At 32.9% G+C, this 14,106-nt stretch overlaps 1 protein-coding gene across 1 annotated transcript in view; it reads left to right on the top strand.

The window, feature by feature from the left end:
- The window catches only part of Cep290 (centrosomal protein 290), a 79,294-nt gene that overhangs the window by 32,798 nt on the left and 32,390 nt on the right, over positions 1-14,106 (top strand). Inside the window, exons 26-33 of the mRNA XM_010629786.2 lie at positions 3,201-3,312; positions 7,134-7,339; positions 8,311-8,462; positions 10,227-10,338; positions 11,042-11,497; positions 12,366-12,530; positions 13,506-13,613; positions 13,831-13,965. Coding sequence (XP_010628088.1) covers positions 3,201-3,312; positions 7,134-7,339; positions 8,311-8,462; positions 10,227-10,338; positions 11,042-11,497; positions 12,366-12,530; positions 13,506-13,613; positions 13,831-13,965 — 1,446 coding nt within the window. The remainder of the gene's footprint in view (positions 1-3,200; positions 3,313-7,133; positions 7,340-8,310; positions 8,463-10,226; positions 10,339-11,041; positions 11,498-12,365; positions 12,531-13,505; positions 13,614-13,830; positions 13,966-14,106) is intronic.

The following is a 14,106-nucleotide window of genomic DNA, read 5'->3' as shown; positions in this document are numbered from 1 at the left end:
ATTTGTTACCCTAAGGAATATTTTTCATCTTTCCTCAAAATTTAAAAAGATTTAAAAGACTAAGGGTTACTCACCAGGGTTGGAATCATCCGAAAGGAAATTCACTCTCACCTCTGGCATCTAGGCTGGTGTCTCAGGCTGATTCTCACCTGGGCTTGTTTACCAGTGTCTGTCTGTGACTTCTCCACATATTTGAGCTTCCTCACAGCATGACAATATTAGAATAGTTGAATTTTTCACCTGGCTACTCAGGACCACTTCTAGTGTTTCAGTGAACAGATGAACATTGCCTTGCCTTCTGTGACTTAGCTTTGGAAGTGACATAGTTTCACGTATTGCTTAAAGTAGTCACAGGCTTTCGAGACCAAATGAAAGGCAACATAGCCTTAACTGGCTAATGGGAGTCAGAGAACTAGTATTGGCAAGAGTATGGGACATGTAGAGTTGGCGGTAGCTGTCAATCAGCCAGGAAGACATGTCCTTGAAAAGACATATTGTCAAAGAATTGTGGCCCTATTTTTTAAAACTATCATAGCCTTTTCAAGGCTAATACTCATTATCTGATTCCCATTAGCCAACTAAGAGAACTATTTGTTGTACTGTATCTTTTTCTGTTTGCATATTTGTTACAATTCTAAGCGTCACTCTCTCTCTCTTCTGACCCACCTTCATTGTCCTTGTCTTAATTTTATTCTTCGTTATTGTTATTTTGGTAGCCATTACTTACATGTCCATCTCTAATCTTTATCCTCCTCATTGCCACTAGAATAATCAAGTCACATGAAAAGTATAAGTCAACTTTCTTTTATAATATGTTCCTTACTTAGGTCATCTTGTTCTAAGGAATTTCAGAATTTGTTTTAGAAACTGAACTACCAACTTTCTGTACCAGTGTTCTTTTTTACCTATGTGCTTTTGTACCTGCTCTATTTTCTAGCTAACATTCCCCTCTTCCAATTTTCCCATTTATTTGCACAATGAATCTTTATTCGTATTTTAAAACTTTGTTCAGCCATTACTTTTTATCAGAAACATCCTTCTTTATGGAATAAAGTCACTCTTCTGTCTGAATTACTTCTGTATCTTGTTCATAGTTCTGTTATTTGTATCTCATTGGGCTTGATATGTTTATGTATCTACCTGCTTTTCTGGAATAAAATACTCATGGTATATAAAACTTTTCTTTAATTCATTACTATGTATTTGCAGTCTCCCAGTTGACACAGAGTTAGAGCTAATATGTGTTGACCTGCAAGAGTGATGAGTGACAATAACTCTGTATTGCAAAGGTTATCAGTAATGATTTGGAAATTATTGATGTCTTTTATGAATAAAACTTCATGAGAATAGAGGCGATAGAAATCAGATTTCATAATGTAGAGAAGAGAGTAGATGATATAGAAATATAAAACCTGAATGGATTGTAGTCATTTTGTAGACATAATGAGGGAGGAGGTAGGGAGGGGAAGGAAAAGGAATGGGGAAAAAAAGGATTTGGGGGGGGAAAATGATGACAGTTGAGCTTTTACAAATGGGAAGAGAACCAAGAGTTAGAAGGGGCAGGAAGAGAGAAGAAGGATAAAAGATAAAGAAAAAAAAAAAGATGTACTATGTACATGTCAACTCCCGATGATAAATATAATCATACTGTAAACATGTACTAATAAAAAATAAAAATATTAAAAAGTGAAAAAAACCTGAATAGATAAGGCTTTAGAAGAACCAGAAATTTGATAATAGATGAAAAGGGAAATGGCCATGGATAGGAATAGAGAAGAGGAATAGGATTTATTTTTTCCAAAAATTTATAGGAAACTGGTAAAGTTAGGAGGGGGAATGAGAATGAAAATTTAGAGTTAATAGTGAGAGACTCAAGATTTTAAAATCTTGTAAGCAAAAATATCTGGAACAAAATCAGTATTACCCTGTGATGCATGATAAAAGCTAGAAAGAATGGCTAAAAAGATATTTTAGACACCCTCAGGTCTCTTTTCCTTATGTTTTTACACTATTGGAAGCTAGATCAAAGTGCAGTTTACCAGAAAATTACATTTTTTTCCCTTTATTCTGCTAGTTTCATCGTAACATTTCCTTTAAGTCTCATTACCTTGTTTGTACTATTCTTCATAGCACTTGATTCCTGACGTTATATAGTGGCTTATTTTCTAGTTATACCACTAAAATATAACTTTTGAGAATTAGCATTCCAAGAGTTTTGAATTTGGAGCATTTCAGATTTCATATTTTCAGATTGATAGTAAAGTCTATTTAAATATTTTCTACAATAGTAAAGTCTATTTAAGTATTTCAAAATACGAAAAATTCCAAAATCTAAAACATTTTTGTCCCCAAACATTTCAGATAAAGGCATAATTTCTTCACTCTTATTTTTGCTCCCTCTGATACTCCAAATGTTTTCCTTCTTCAGACCTTTTTTCCCTTGCTGATCTTCCTGTATTTCAAACCCTTTGTTGCTTTACAACATACTGGTTTCCCAGCACATCAGCTGTTTTCATGGCCAATTTCTTGTTAAGACTGGGTTTTGTACCTTAGCTTTTAAACCACCTCTTTGGTGATTAAGACCTTCCTCAGTCACATTTTTCTAGATCTATTTCCTTATATTATTTTTGTGCCTCAGTACCTTATTTTTCTTTTCTCCCCCTAGGTCTTGAAGTTTTTAATGGATTTTTTGTCTATTTACATATTTATCTTATCTTTCACACCCTCCCCAAATCCTGCCATATGCGCATACATAGATACTAAATGGAGAAGCCTGTGAAAACCAGAATTTTGTTTTCCTCTTCACTGTGAACATCCATCACCTGTCACTGATAATAACATGTTAAGATGCTGAGTAACTGTAGTAATGAGAGAAATAAATACAAATTTGTGAAGATGGTAGAATCTCTGAGTATCTAAATTGATCAAAATGAGCATACAGTTTTAATGGCAGAGGGTAATAGGGTAAGAGCCACATATTAGATACAAGAGAGTTTGGTGATCATTCAAAGGCAATATTTTATAAGAGATACACATCTGTGTGGGGTATGAGTATGTATATTCTATAACTGGGGAATTCTACTTTGTACAATGCCAGATTGTGAATTTTAGGAGACATTGCATAAAGTCAATATAGTGGCATTTCTGTGGTATTGATCTGAATTATAGTATAATTTATCTGCGATGTGTCTTTTATTCAGTGTGAAAATGCATCCTTAAAAGAACAGATTGATTCTCTAAATAAAGAACTGGAGATTACCAAGGAAAAACTTCATACTATTGAACAAGCCTGGGAACAAGATACTCAATTAAGTAAGTATTAATTATGCTCATAGTATAAAATGCTTAGGAGCTAATAATTAATGTTTTTCCTTTAAAATTTTTCTATGCTAAATGAAAAGGCAGTATTTAATTGAAAAAATAAACTCTTCCTAATGGTTCAATTAATAGACAGTTAATGAATACTAGCCTGAACAAATCTCCATCAAAATTTGATTTTTGGTTCTTAAATTAGATTTATTCCCAATAAAATCATATATATTAAAATTTTATGACTAAGCATTAGCTATTTTGAATCATTTATCAATCAAGATTAGTGATAATTTTGAATAACCTGTATTTTAATAGTAGTATTGAGTTCTTTCTACAGCGTGATGTTATACTAGTTATATATCATTTGATATTTTTACACTAAAAGATCACCATAAACATTAAAGAAAATTTTAAAAGAATGTTCTGCCCATAGTCCCACAACTGTATTATCAAATTTTTGCTTAGATAGTATATTTTATATTCTTCATAATAAATGTTATGTTCAACTGTATTCATGAGGTTTTTATCAAATATTACCATGTTTTATTTATCATACTTGTAAATGTTCATGCAATATCCTATTGTTAGAGTGATTATAGTTAGATGACTAGCTTTTATTTATTTTTGTTATGGTTTATGGACTTGCATTCAATATCTTCATATATATTGAATAGAGATATTATAGTCCCAGAAGATACTGAAATGTTTGTGGCTAATGGTATTGAAATCTTTGGGCTTTTGCTAGGGTTTTCCATATCAGTTTTTTAAGTGGTTACCCTAGTTTGCATCATTTGAATAATTTTATCTCATAGCATTGTGTTTTGTAAATGTTGGATCAGTTTGCTGCTGTGGGTAAGGTATTTTTGTTTGTTTCTTATACCTTAGTGCTATAATGCTCTTCTTCAGTGTTTCTGTTACTAAATATAGAGCTGTTTTATTAAGTTGGTGATTGATGCATTTGGTTTAAAGAAACGTAACATTGGTAATTTAAAGATAAGTTACTTTTAGAAATGTAAATTTTAATTTAATGAGATACTAATTATGTATCCCCTACATAAGGAAGGTATTTAAAATGATAATCGCAAATGTTTAAAATAATTTAAATTAATTTCAGTAAAAGATACATTGCCATTAATTTACCTCAGAATTCTCCCCTTCTCTTTGAACACTTATTCCATCTTTGCTACTTTCTAAAGCTGTCCTATTTTATGTCTTTATAAGGTGGGATCAAATATATGGTTAATGCCACTGCTCAGTGCCATCCAGTGAAAAGGAAGACACACACACACAAAAAATATGATGTGTCCTCATCCACTTTATTCACCAGATCTGTTACAGTGCAACTTCTGGCACTTCTCCAAAGTCAAAATGACCATGAAATGTAAACTTTTCAAATAGATTCAGGATATCAAGGCAGTCACTATAGTGTAAATAAAGACACAGAAAGAGAACTTCCAGAACTGGCTCAAAGGTGGCAAGAATGGCCAGGCATGGTGGTGCATGCCTGTAATCCCAGCACTTGGGAGGCTGAGGCAGGAGGATCACTGCAAATTGGAGGCCAGTGTGTGCTACATAGTGTTGTAGTAAGGGTTAATGCCAAGCTACTTGGTGCATCACTTAGGGTGAGACTCAATCCATGAAAAGAGTCACACCACGCCACATGAAAGTGTAAGTAAAGATAGCTTTATTACATTGTTAAGCAATAAGAATATTAAAAAGAAACTACAACAGATAGCAGTAATACTTCACCAGCCAGGGTAGTGCCTCAACACTGGAGGACAACCCAAGATCGCAGTTGGTCAGGGTCCTGCTGGGCAGAATTCCTGCAGGCAGTTCTAGTCTCCCAAAGCTCCCTTTTCCCCTGCTAGCATGTGAATCCCGTTACACAAAAGTGGCCTCATGCCAATATGGCCTATGTGTCTTAGAAGGAGTCTGCTCTCGGATCTGGCTGGGAGCCAGGACAGAGTCCTTTTACCAAATATTTTAGATTAAGGTGTTTATGCCCTCAAGGGCAGACTCTTGGAGGGTATCCAGCCTTCCTTGAGCCCGGCACATATAAGAGTACACTTTGGTCACATAAATCTCAGTAACTTTTTCTATACTTCCTTGACATAGTGAGTTCAAGGCCAGCCTGAACTGCATAGTGAGACCCTGGCTCAAAAAAAAAAGAAAAAAAAAATACTGGCAAGAATGATGAAGCAAGTATATTTGGAGCATTCTGGAGTAATTTGAGGGGAATAATAGTGATGCTTCTATTATTATAATTTTTTAATTATACCTTGTATAAGAGTTTTATATACAATTTAAGTAGGTTCTGTGTTTTTTGCTCTCTTTAACAACTGCAAATTTTTATACAAATTCTTTAATTTTCTATTATGTAATCTGTTCCATACATGACTTTATATCAACGAAGTGGACTTATTTTATTTATTTATTATTATTATTGTGTGTGTGTGTGATGCTGGGCCTTGTGCATCTTATACAAGCGCTGTACCCATTAGTTATATCCCCAGCTCCTAAATTATGGCTAAGTTTTAAGAACTCTTCTCCTCTTACTCTCCCTTATCTCTTAGTGTCAATGTTACTTCGTCACATTTACCACATCACGTGGCTAGTCTGCTACAGACTCTCACACGTTTGCCTTTCTTTTTGGAGTTCAGCATGATATGGAATAGAGAAAGGGATTTACACCCTTTGTGTATTTATTTTTAGTACAGATTTTTTTCTTTTATGATGGTGATTACAGTTTACTGAATGAATTTTCCTTCCATAATGAACTAATCCAAAGCTGCTTTCAGTGATCTGTTGTTGTTTGATCATTCCTTGTAGCAGCTGTTCTAAAGTCACATATTTGAAGATACATACCAACCATAGTGAAGTACTTTTACAAATGGAGACTGACATAAATTTGTTTATGGTTGTTAAAAACTACGTATTACTTTGAGAAATTCAGTTATGAAACATGAAATTGGAAAAATAGTTGTTACTCTTGGCATTATAAAAGAATGCTTTAAAAGTGAGGCATGCTTAATTCTGTCAAGTAATTGGCCACCCTAAAAATGAGTGTTGACTGACACTCTAAAAAGCAAAACACTATAGCACGTTTTTTTCTGGCATGTCTACTCTGCAAAACAAAATGTGAGGTTTTTCCTCCACCAAAAAAATAGGTAACTGATGACACATCTGTAGGATATCTTTTCATAGTAAATTGGGACTTATAATTCTCTTCTTATTTAATCAATTTTATGTCTAAAGACGAGCCTTATACCTAATTTATGTGTAGCAACTAATAAAAAAACATAAAATAGTGGATATCAGATGTGTTCAAAGGCTAAATATTGTCCATGGTTTGAGATCTAATTTGGTAAAATCTCTTAGATACATATCTTCACATTTTACCTCTCACCTTATCTCACTAATATCTTAAAAATCAAATCATTGTATTTATATTCACAAAGTAATTTTGCTTTACTTTTTGGTTCTCATAGTTTGTCTTCTTTCTGTAAAGTCTGTTTACCACTTTTTGATTTTCTGTATGTGACATTTTTACACTAAGATCTTTACATTGCTATTTCAGCAATCCCACGTGGAATACAGTAATTCATTATTGTTTGATATAGAACAAATTCCATAGAAATTAAATTGGGATAGGCATCAGATTTGCAGGAAGTAACCAAGCTAAAAATAGAATCTAGGTGTGTCATCATTCAAAAAACTCGTTATCTCATTACTATATTACCTTCTTATGTACAGCATCTAAAGTATCTGAGATATAATTTTGATATAAACAATAAGATTGACTTAAGTATTATTGCATATAGGAAATGAATCTAACATGGATAAGGCAAAGAAATCAATAACCAACAGTGACATTATTTCTATTTCAAAAAAAATCACTATGTTGGAAATGAAGGAATTAAATGAAAGGCAGCGGGCTGAACATTGTCAGAAAATGTATGAACACTTAAGGACTTCATTAAAGCAAATAGAAGAACGTAATTTTGAATTGGAAACCAAATTTGCTGAGGTTTGATATTAAATTTTTATCATGCAACTACAGGGTAAATAATTTATGTAGATATTGTGTTACTAACAGTTTTGTATCTCTGAAATAGTATATTAAAATAGTTCTTGTGTTTTATGTAATGAATGAAATCTGTTTATTATAAAATCTGAATTGTTTAAAATAGTGCAGCTTTTTCTGGAGTGAGTTCTTTCTCATCAGTGTTACATTATTAATTTTAATGTACAAAAGATATTTATCTATTCGATAACAAACTGCTTTCCACTACCATCTCTTGATTTAACAGGTATTTATTCAAGGCCTATCCTAATTGGGACTGAAGATAATTTCAAGAAACAAAACAGACAATTATACCTACTTTCAGAAACTTTACATTCTAGTAGAATATTTTTGAATTTTTTTAATACTGGTCAGAAGCATTAAACACAGTAATATAGTTTGCAAATGTTTGACAATTGATGATTAAACAACACTCATAATGTTGGCTTACTTTGGGAATTCACTTGTTATCCAGAGTACATATGTTACTTTTGTTCAGTTTAACTGAGTCACTAGCGCTCTATTACTATGATTTTATTAACTGATTTAAATCTATTTACAGAGATATAATTAAAGCAAAATATAAGGAGAATACTGTAGTCCAGGCAAAGTAAGAATAACAGATTCAGATATTATGAATTGCCTATCATAAATTACTTTGAAAGGATTATACTATAACCACATCTTCCATAATTTATTCTCCATTCTTTCCTCTCTTTAGTCTCTAGCTGGACTACAGAAAAGTAAATAGAACTGTAGTACTCTAAAAGCTGAATTCTGAAAAAAAAAAAAAAAAAAACTCATGGAAAATTGATGTATGTTGGGGACAGCTCAGTGGTACAGCAGAGCCCTGGGTTCCATTCCCAGTACAAAACAACAGCAACAAAACCTCACAAACCTCATGTGTCTGAACGTTTTCTGTTACTTTTTCTTAGCTTACCAAAATCAACTTGGATGCACAGAAGGTGGAACAAATGTTAAGAGATGAATTAGCTGACAGCGTGAGCAAGCCTGTGAGTGATGCTGATAGGCAACGCATTCTAGAATTAGAGAAAAGTGAAATGGAACTGAAAGTTGAAGTGTCAAAGTAAGAGCATACAAACATTTGTCACTTCATGCCATGTGTCTTCTCTTATTTGTCTTTAAGAAACTTAACAGCTGCGAATGTCTCATCATTCGCAGGATGAGGCAGGAAAATTGCAAATTTGAATTCTCTCAAACTTTAAAAAAATATAAAAGGAATGAGAATGTGGCTCAGTGCAAAGGCTTTCGGATTATCTCCAGTACCATTAAAGAATTAATTAAAAGGATAAACGTTCACATTCTTAGTGGTAATTGATCCTGGTTTCTTTTTAGTAAAAGAATTAATAATAATATTTTTGAACATGGTTAAATAAAAATGTTGAGGAAAAAATTATCTGAAAATCTGCATTTTTTGGAGTACAGGAATATGAGTGAAGAAAGCACTGGATTTGGAATCAGGTACTGAATTTGGAAATTGTGAGGTCTCCTTCTTATACTGATTATTTTTTAGGGCAAGTAGAAGATGGAAGAGGAATGGTCCTCACTTTAAAATGGAAATGACAGTACCTCTTCTGTGTTTCAAAAGATACTGTAAAAACATGAAAAATTCAGATTTTGATTTTATTTATATTATCTGCTGTGGACTAGGCACTGTGCCAGACGTCACACAGTCATACTTAAAGACCCTCAGGTAGTGCTTTCACACGGGGAAACGGGCCAGCTAATTAGAACACAAGATATGTGTCAGGAGTAAACACTATGAGCTGTGCATGGTGGTGCACACCTATAATCTCAGCACTTGGAAGGCTGGGGCAAAAGGATGGCTGTGAGTTTGAGGCCAACCTGGGCCACATAGTGGAGTCAAGGTCAGCCTGGGCTACATAGCAAGATCCTGTCTCAAAAAAAAAAAAAAAGAGTAAATACTGTGTGCCAGGTAGAGCATATGTACTTGCTTTTATAATTAGGTGCTACTTCAGGAGAAAAATATGGGTAGCACTGAGTTCATCTGTCATGTACAAATAATTAGCAAAAATATTTATATGGTTTCTGCATAAGGTTCCATAGCCATTCCTTTAGAGCCTCTAATGAGCCTCAAACGCAAGAGTCCTTGGGGGCTATCATTGTTTGCCAGCCCTTTTCCTTATGAGAGATTCTTCATTTCATTCTTCTTTCTCCTCATTTACATTACATAAGGAATACATTCATTTGGGAACATTATACACATACATGACACATCGTAATTCTTTACAACCCCCTTCATCTCTTGCTCCCCTTTCCATTTGCAAAGGATTTTCTCCTTTCCTATTACTTTTATTTTGTAATTGTAGTAGGTATATATTTTGTTTCTTTTCATGTGTTTGATAACTTGTAAATTAAAAGCATTTAAAATAGATATTAACCCATTCAGGTCATAACCTACTCTAGGAATTTTAAATTTCTGTAGTTTTGATAACCCATTTAATACTTTAAAAGTTTTGAAATAAGTATCTTATTAAAAATGTGAGATCAAGAGTCCTTGGTCATATACATTTGTAAGAGCTATATGTTAGGTACAGTTTGAGAGAATTATTTACATTAGAACTTCTCAGAACATTTAATATGTCATATTACATATGTCAAGGGGGAGAGATGTTGGCAAAGGAGTTCTATTATACTTGTTAATGTCTCATGGAACTAGGTTTTATGAAATAGTTCAGGAAACTTCTGAATCCTTTGTAATTTATGCAAAGAAGGGATGCTAGAATCTTAGGCTTTCCAGAAAAGAAACTATGAATTGGGGATTAGAAAATATACTTACTCATAACTGAAATACCTTATTGCTTCCTAGACTGAGAGAGATTTCTGATATTGCCAAAAGACAAGTTGAAATTTTGCATACACAGCAACAATCCAGAGAGAAGGAGGTAGAATCACTCAGAATGCAGCTGCTAGACTATCAGGTATATGCAGTAGTGGCTTTCTATATAGATTCTACGTGTTTCCTAAACTCATAGTATATATTGGTGTAATATTATAGTTTTAATCAGAAGATATGCTAACCAGAGTTGGAGCCTGATTTTAAAAACCCTGTAATTTAAAATACCATTTATAATCCAGAAAAGCATTTAAATGCCTGCAAATGCATCATGCTGGCTGCTGCCGAAAGTGAACACACTAAGCAGGAATAATACGTCTTTAATAACATTGTTTCCTCTTATATTTTATTTATTTATTTTTATTTTTATTTTTATTTTTTTGATGTTTAAATGGCTTAATCTTTATTTGGACTTTATCTCTGCTAGTGGTTAGAAACTCCCCTTTCCTCTTATACTTATGTGTAGCTTTTCAAGTATTTTCACATTGCAGATTTCTGGAGGATTAAAAAGTTCACATATATTGTATCAATGTATGATTTACCTGTATAAATATTTTTAAAAAGTAATATTCCAACTGTTATTTAGTTCAATTTGGATTTTAGGAATATTTAACTTTTTCTTATATAATTCTTTGGCAATTATATTATAACAAAAATAGATTTTTTTGTAGGATTTCATGTTCCATGTTGTTTTAAAATTGTGTTCAATAAATTGTGATTTAAAATCCATGATAAGTTCCTTTGGGAAAACTTGAGACTTACTCTAAATATGTACTTTTTAATATCAGGCACAATCTGACGAAAAGGCACTGATTGCAAAATTGCATCAACATATTGTCACTCTTCAAGTTAGCGAGGCGGCTGCTTTTGGGAAGTTGGAGTCAGTAACATCCAAGCTACAGAAGCTGGAGGCCTACAATTTGCGCTTAGAGCAGAAACTGGACGAAAAAGAGCAGGCTCTCTATTATGCTCGTTTGGAGGGGAGAAACAAAGCAAAACATCTGCGCCAAACAATTCAGTCTCTGCGAAGACAGTTCAGTGGGGCTTTACCTTTGGCACAACAGGAGAAATTCTCTAAAACCATGATTCAACTGCAAAATGACAAACTTAAAATAATGCAAGAAATGAAAAATTCTCAGCAACAACATAGAAATATGGAGAACAAAACATTGGAGTTGGAATTAAAGTTAAAGGGTCTAGAGGAGTTAATAAGCACGTTAAAGGATGCCAGGGGAGCGCAAAAGGTAAAAATTGACTTGAAGTTTAGTATTTCCAAATTTATATATATATTTATTTTTTATTTTTTGTACCAGGGGATTGAACTTGGGACCTTGTGCTTACAAAGCAGGCAGCAGAACCACTGAGCTAAATCCCCGACCTACTTGCATAATAATTTTAAAGCTCTTAGTATGTGCCTGTTTGGAAAATGCTTAATATACAGCCCAAATTGCAGCATAGTTCATTAATTTAGATTTTATAAGTAAGAGTTTTAGCTGTTTGAATGTGTATGATTTATAAAGGTAAAGTGAGTTTCTTAAACGATTTCAGTAAAAATAAGACTATATAATAACAAATTTAAATACTAGAAAAGTGAATTAAATACTAATTATAATTATTCTTATCTTTTTAGTGGTTATCAGTTGATTTATACTCTTTGCAACTGTTACCTATTTTAAATTATTTACCAGTCATTGACCCACAGTTATTTTTTAATACAGCTTAGTTCTTACCCTTATGTGGTCAAAATTAAATGAAAAATAACTTTGCAACTGAATCCTATTCTTTCGGCTAGAAATATTTAGGATTTACATTTCTGAAAATAGTACTAATGTGTGTCTGACATGTTTGCAGTAAGCACTCAGCAAACAAATGATGGTAAATTAAAAATGAAAGTAAATATTAGAGATATTCATTTCAGTGAATAAATATTTTATTGTAATATACCATATATTCTCAGAATGTGTCTGGAAATCCTAAATAAACTTATTCATGCAACTTGAACTAGGGTAACTTTATATCTTCTCTTACAAAATGTCCACTAATTTGAATTAAAATCATTCTGATCAATGGAGAAATATTTATGTAACTGTACATATAATTTGTAAATCTTAGGTAATCAGTTGGCATATGAAAATAGAAGAACTTCGTCTTCAAGAGTTTAAACTAAATCGAGAATTAATCAGAGATAAAGAAGAAATAAAATATTTGAATAATATAATATCAGAATATGAACATACAATCAGCAACCTGGAAGAAGAAATTGTTCAACAGAACAAGGTTTTATTTTGCATTTTTTTTTTTGCTAAGATTTTTAAACATAAAACATTGAGTGAATAACTATTGTTCTAATGGAATGTACCTCAATTAATAGGTTATTATTTAAAATATTATTAAAATAATTTGCTTTTCACTGTTTATATTACTCAAAATATTTTTTGAAACAGTCTTAAAAGGAGTAGTATGTAAGCAACTTTATTTGGAAAGTTAACTTTTATTTTTATATCACTTATTTGACTTTCTGCAGTTCTAAGTTTCTAAGTTACTAGCTTTCACTGATGGAGTAGAATGCATTCTGGTGTAGAATACAGTGCATGATTTGGACGTGGATGAAATTCAAGTCCATACTTGCCTCAGAGATTTTGGTGTTTCTTCTGCTTAGATTTTTTTAATACTAGATACCTATGGCACTTACACTTTCATTGCCTTAAGATCTTAGCTCAGTTTCCTTCCTTATTAGTGCGACCTTCCAGCCACCTGATATAAGATGGCAATTCCTACTACAGTATCATATTCTCTAAATAGGGATTACTTATTTTCATTTTTCTCTCTATTCCTTGTCATTCTGTCATATGTTTGTTTGTTTCTGCCTTGCTCTCCCTCACTAGAGTATAATTCCATGGTGACAGGGACATGGTTTTGTTCATTGCTATGTTCCCACTCCATAGAAAAATGTCTGGCATCTAGTTTTATGTCATTAGTTGTTTTGGATGCTCAGATGAATGAATGTATAGATGAATAGATTGAAATCCTGACATCATATCTGTCAAGCTCTCTGATGTTAGGAGAGTTACTTCATTACCTGAATTGTATTCTTTTCCATAGAATGAGTATAATAGTGACCTCAGAGAGCTATTAGGATTATATGAGAAAATGTATGTAAAATGCCTGCTATATGCCTCTGTGTGTGTGTGTGCGTGCGTGTGTGTGTGTGTGTGTGTGTGTGTGTATCTGACACAAATTGTCTTTGTTCAGTTTCATGAAGAACGACAAATGGCCTGGGATCAAAGAGAAGTTGAGCTGGAACGTCAACTTGATATTTTTGAGCATCAGCAAAATGAAATCATAAATGCAGCACAAAAGGTAGGAGGGACTGATCCTGTTTGCTACTGTGACGTGGCATGGAGCATTAACTGACAAATATTTTCTAAATCAGATGAAATTTAAATTGATGTTATATTCTTACATTTAAAATATAAGTGAGGTTTAACATATGTTTTGTTACACATTTGTATGAACTAATGCTGTTTAGTCTTGATGATGCAACTTCTGTTTTTAAAAACATGATATTTATTAATAGTTTGAGGAGGCTACAGGATCAATGCCAGACCCTAGTCTGCCCCTTCCAAATCAGCTGGAGTTTGCTTTAAGAAAACTCAAGGAGAATATTCGAGTCATCCTAGAAACACAGGCAACTTGCAAAGCACTAGAAGAGGTAATCAGCAGAATTTGTAATTTGATTAGTGTATGTACTGGGGATTTTCTAAGTAATATTTAATGATGAAGCATAAGATGATGAATTTGTTTCTGATTCCACTGTCGCTTTCTATTCTCCTGTAAGGGTTGTAAAAGCCAA

This window comes from Fukomys damarensis, unplaced genomic scaffold (assembly GCF_012274545.1).
Source record: "Fukomys damarensis isolate Sample0158 unplaced genomic scaffold, DMR_v1.0_HiC HiC_scaffold_15, whole genome shotgun sequence".
NCBI classification, from domain to species: Eukaryota; Metazoa; Chordata; class Mammalia; order Rodentia; family Bathyergidae; genus Fukomys; species Fukomys damarensis.
Note: the sequence above shows the minus strand (reverse complement) of the source record. Positions and strands in the feature narration are given on the sequence as shown.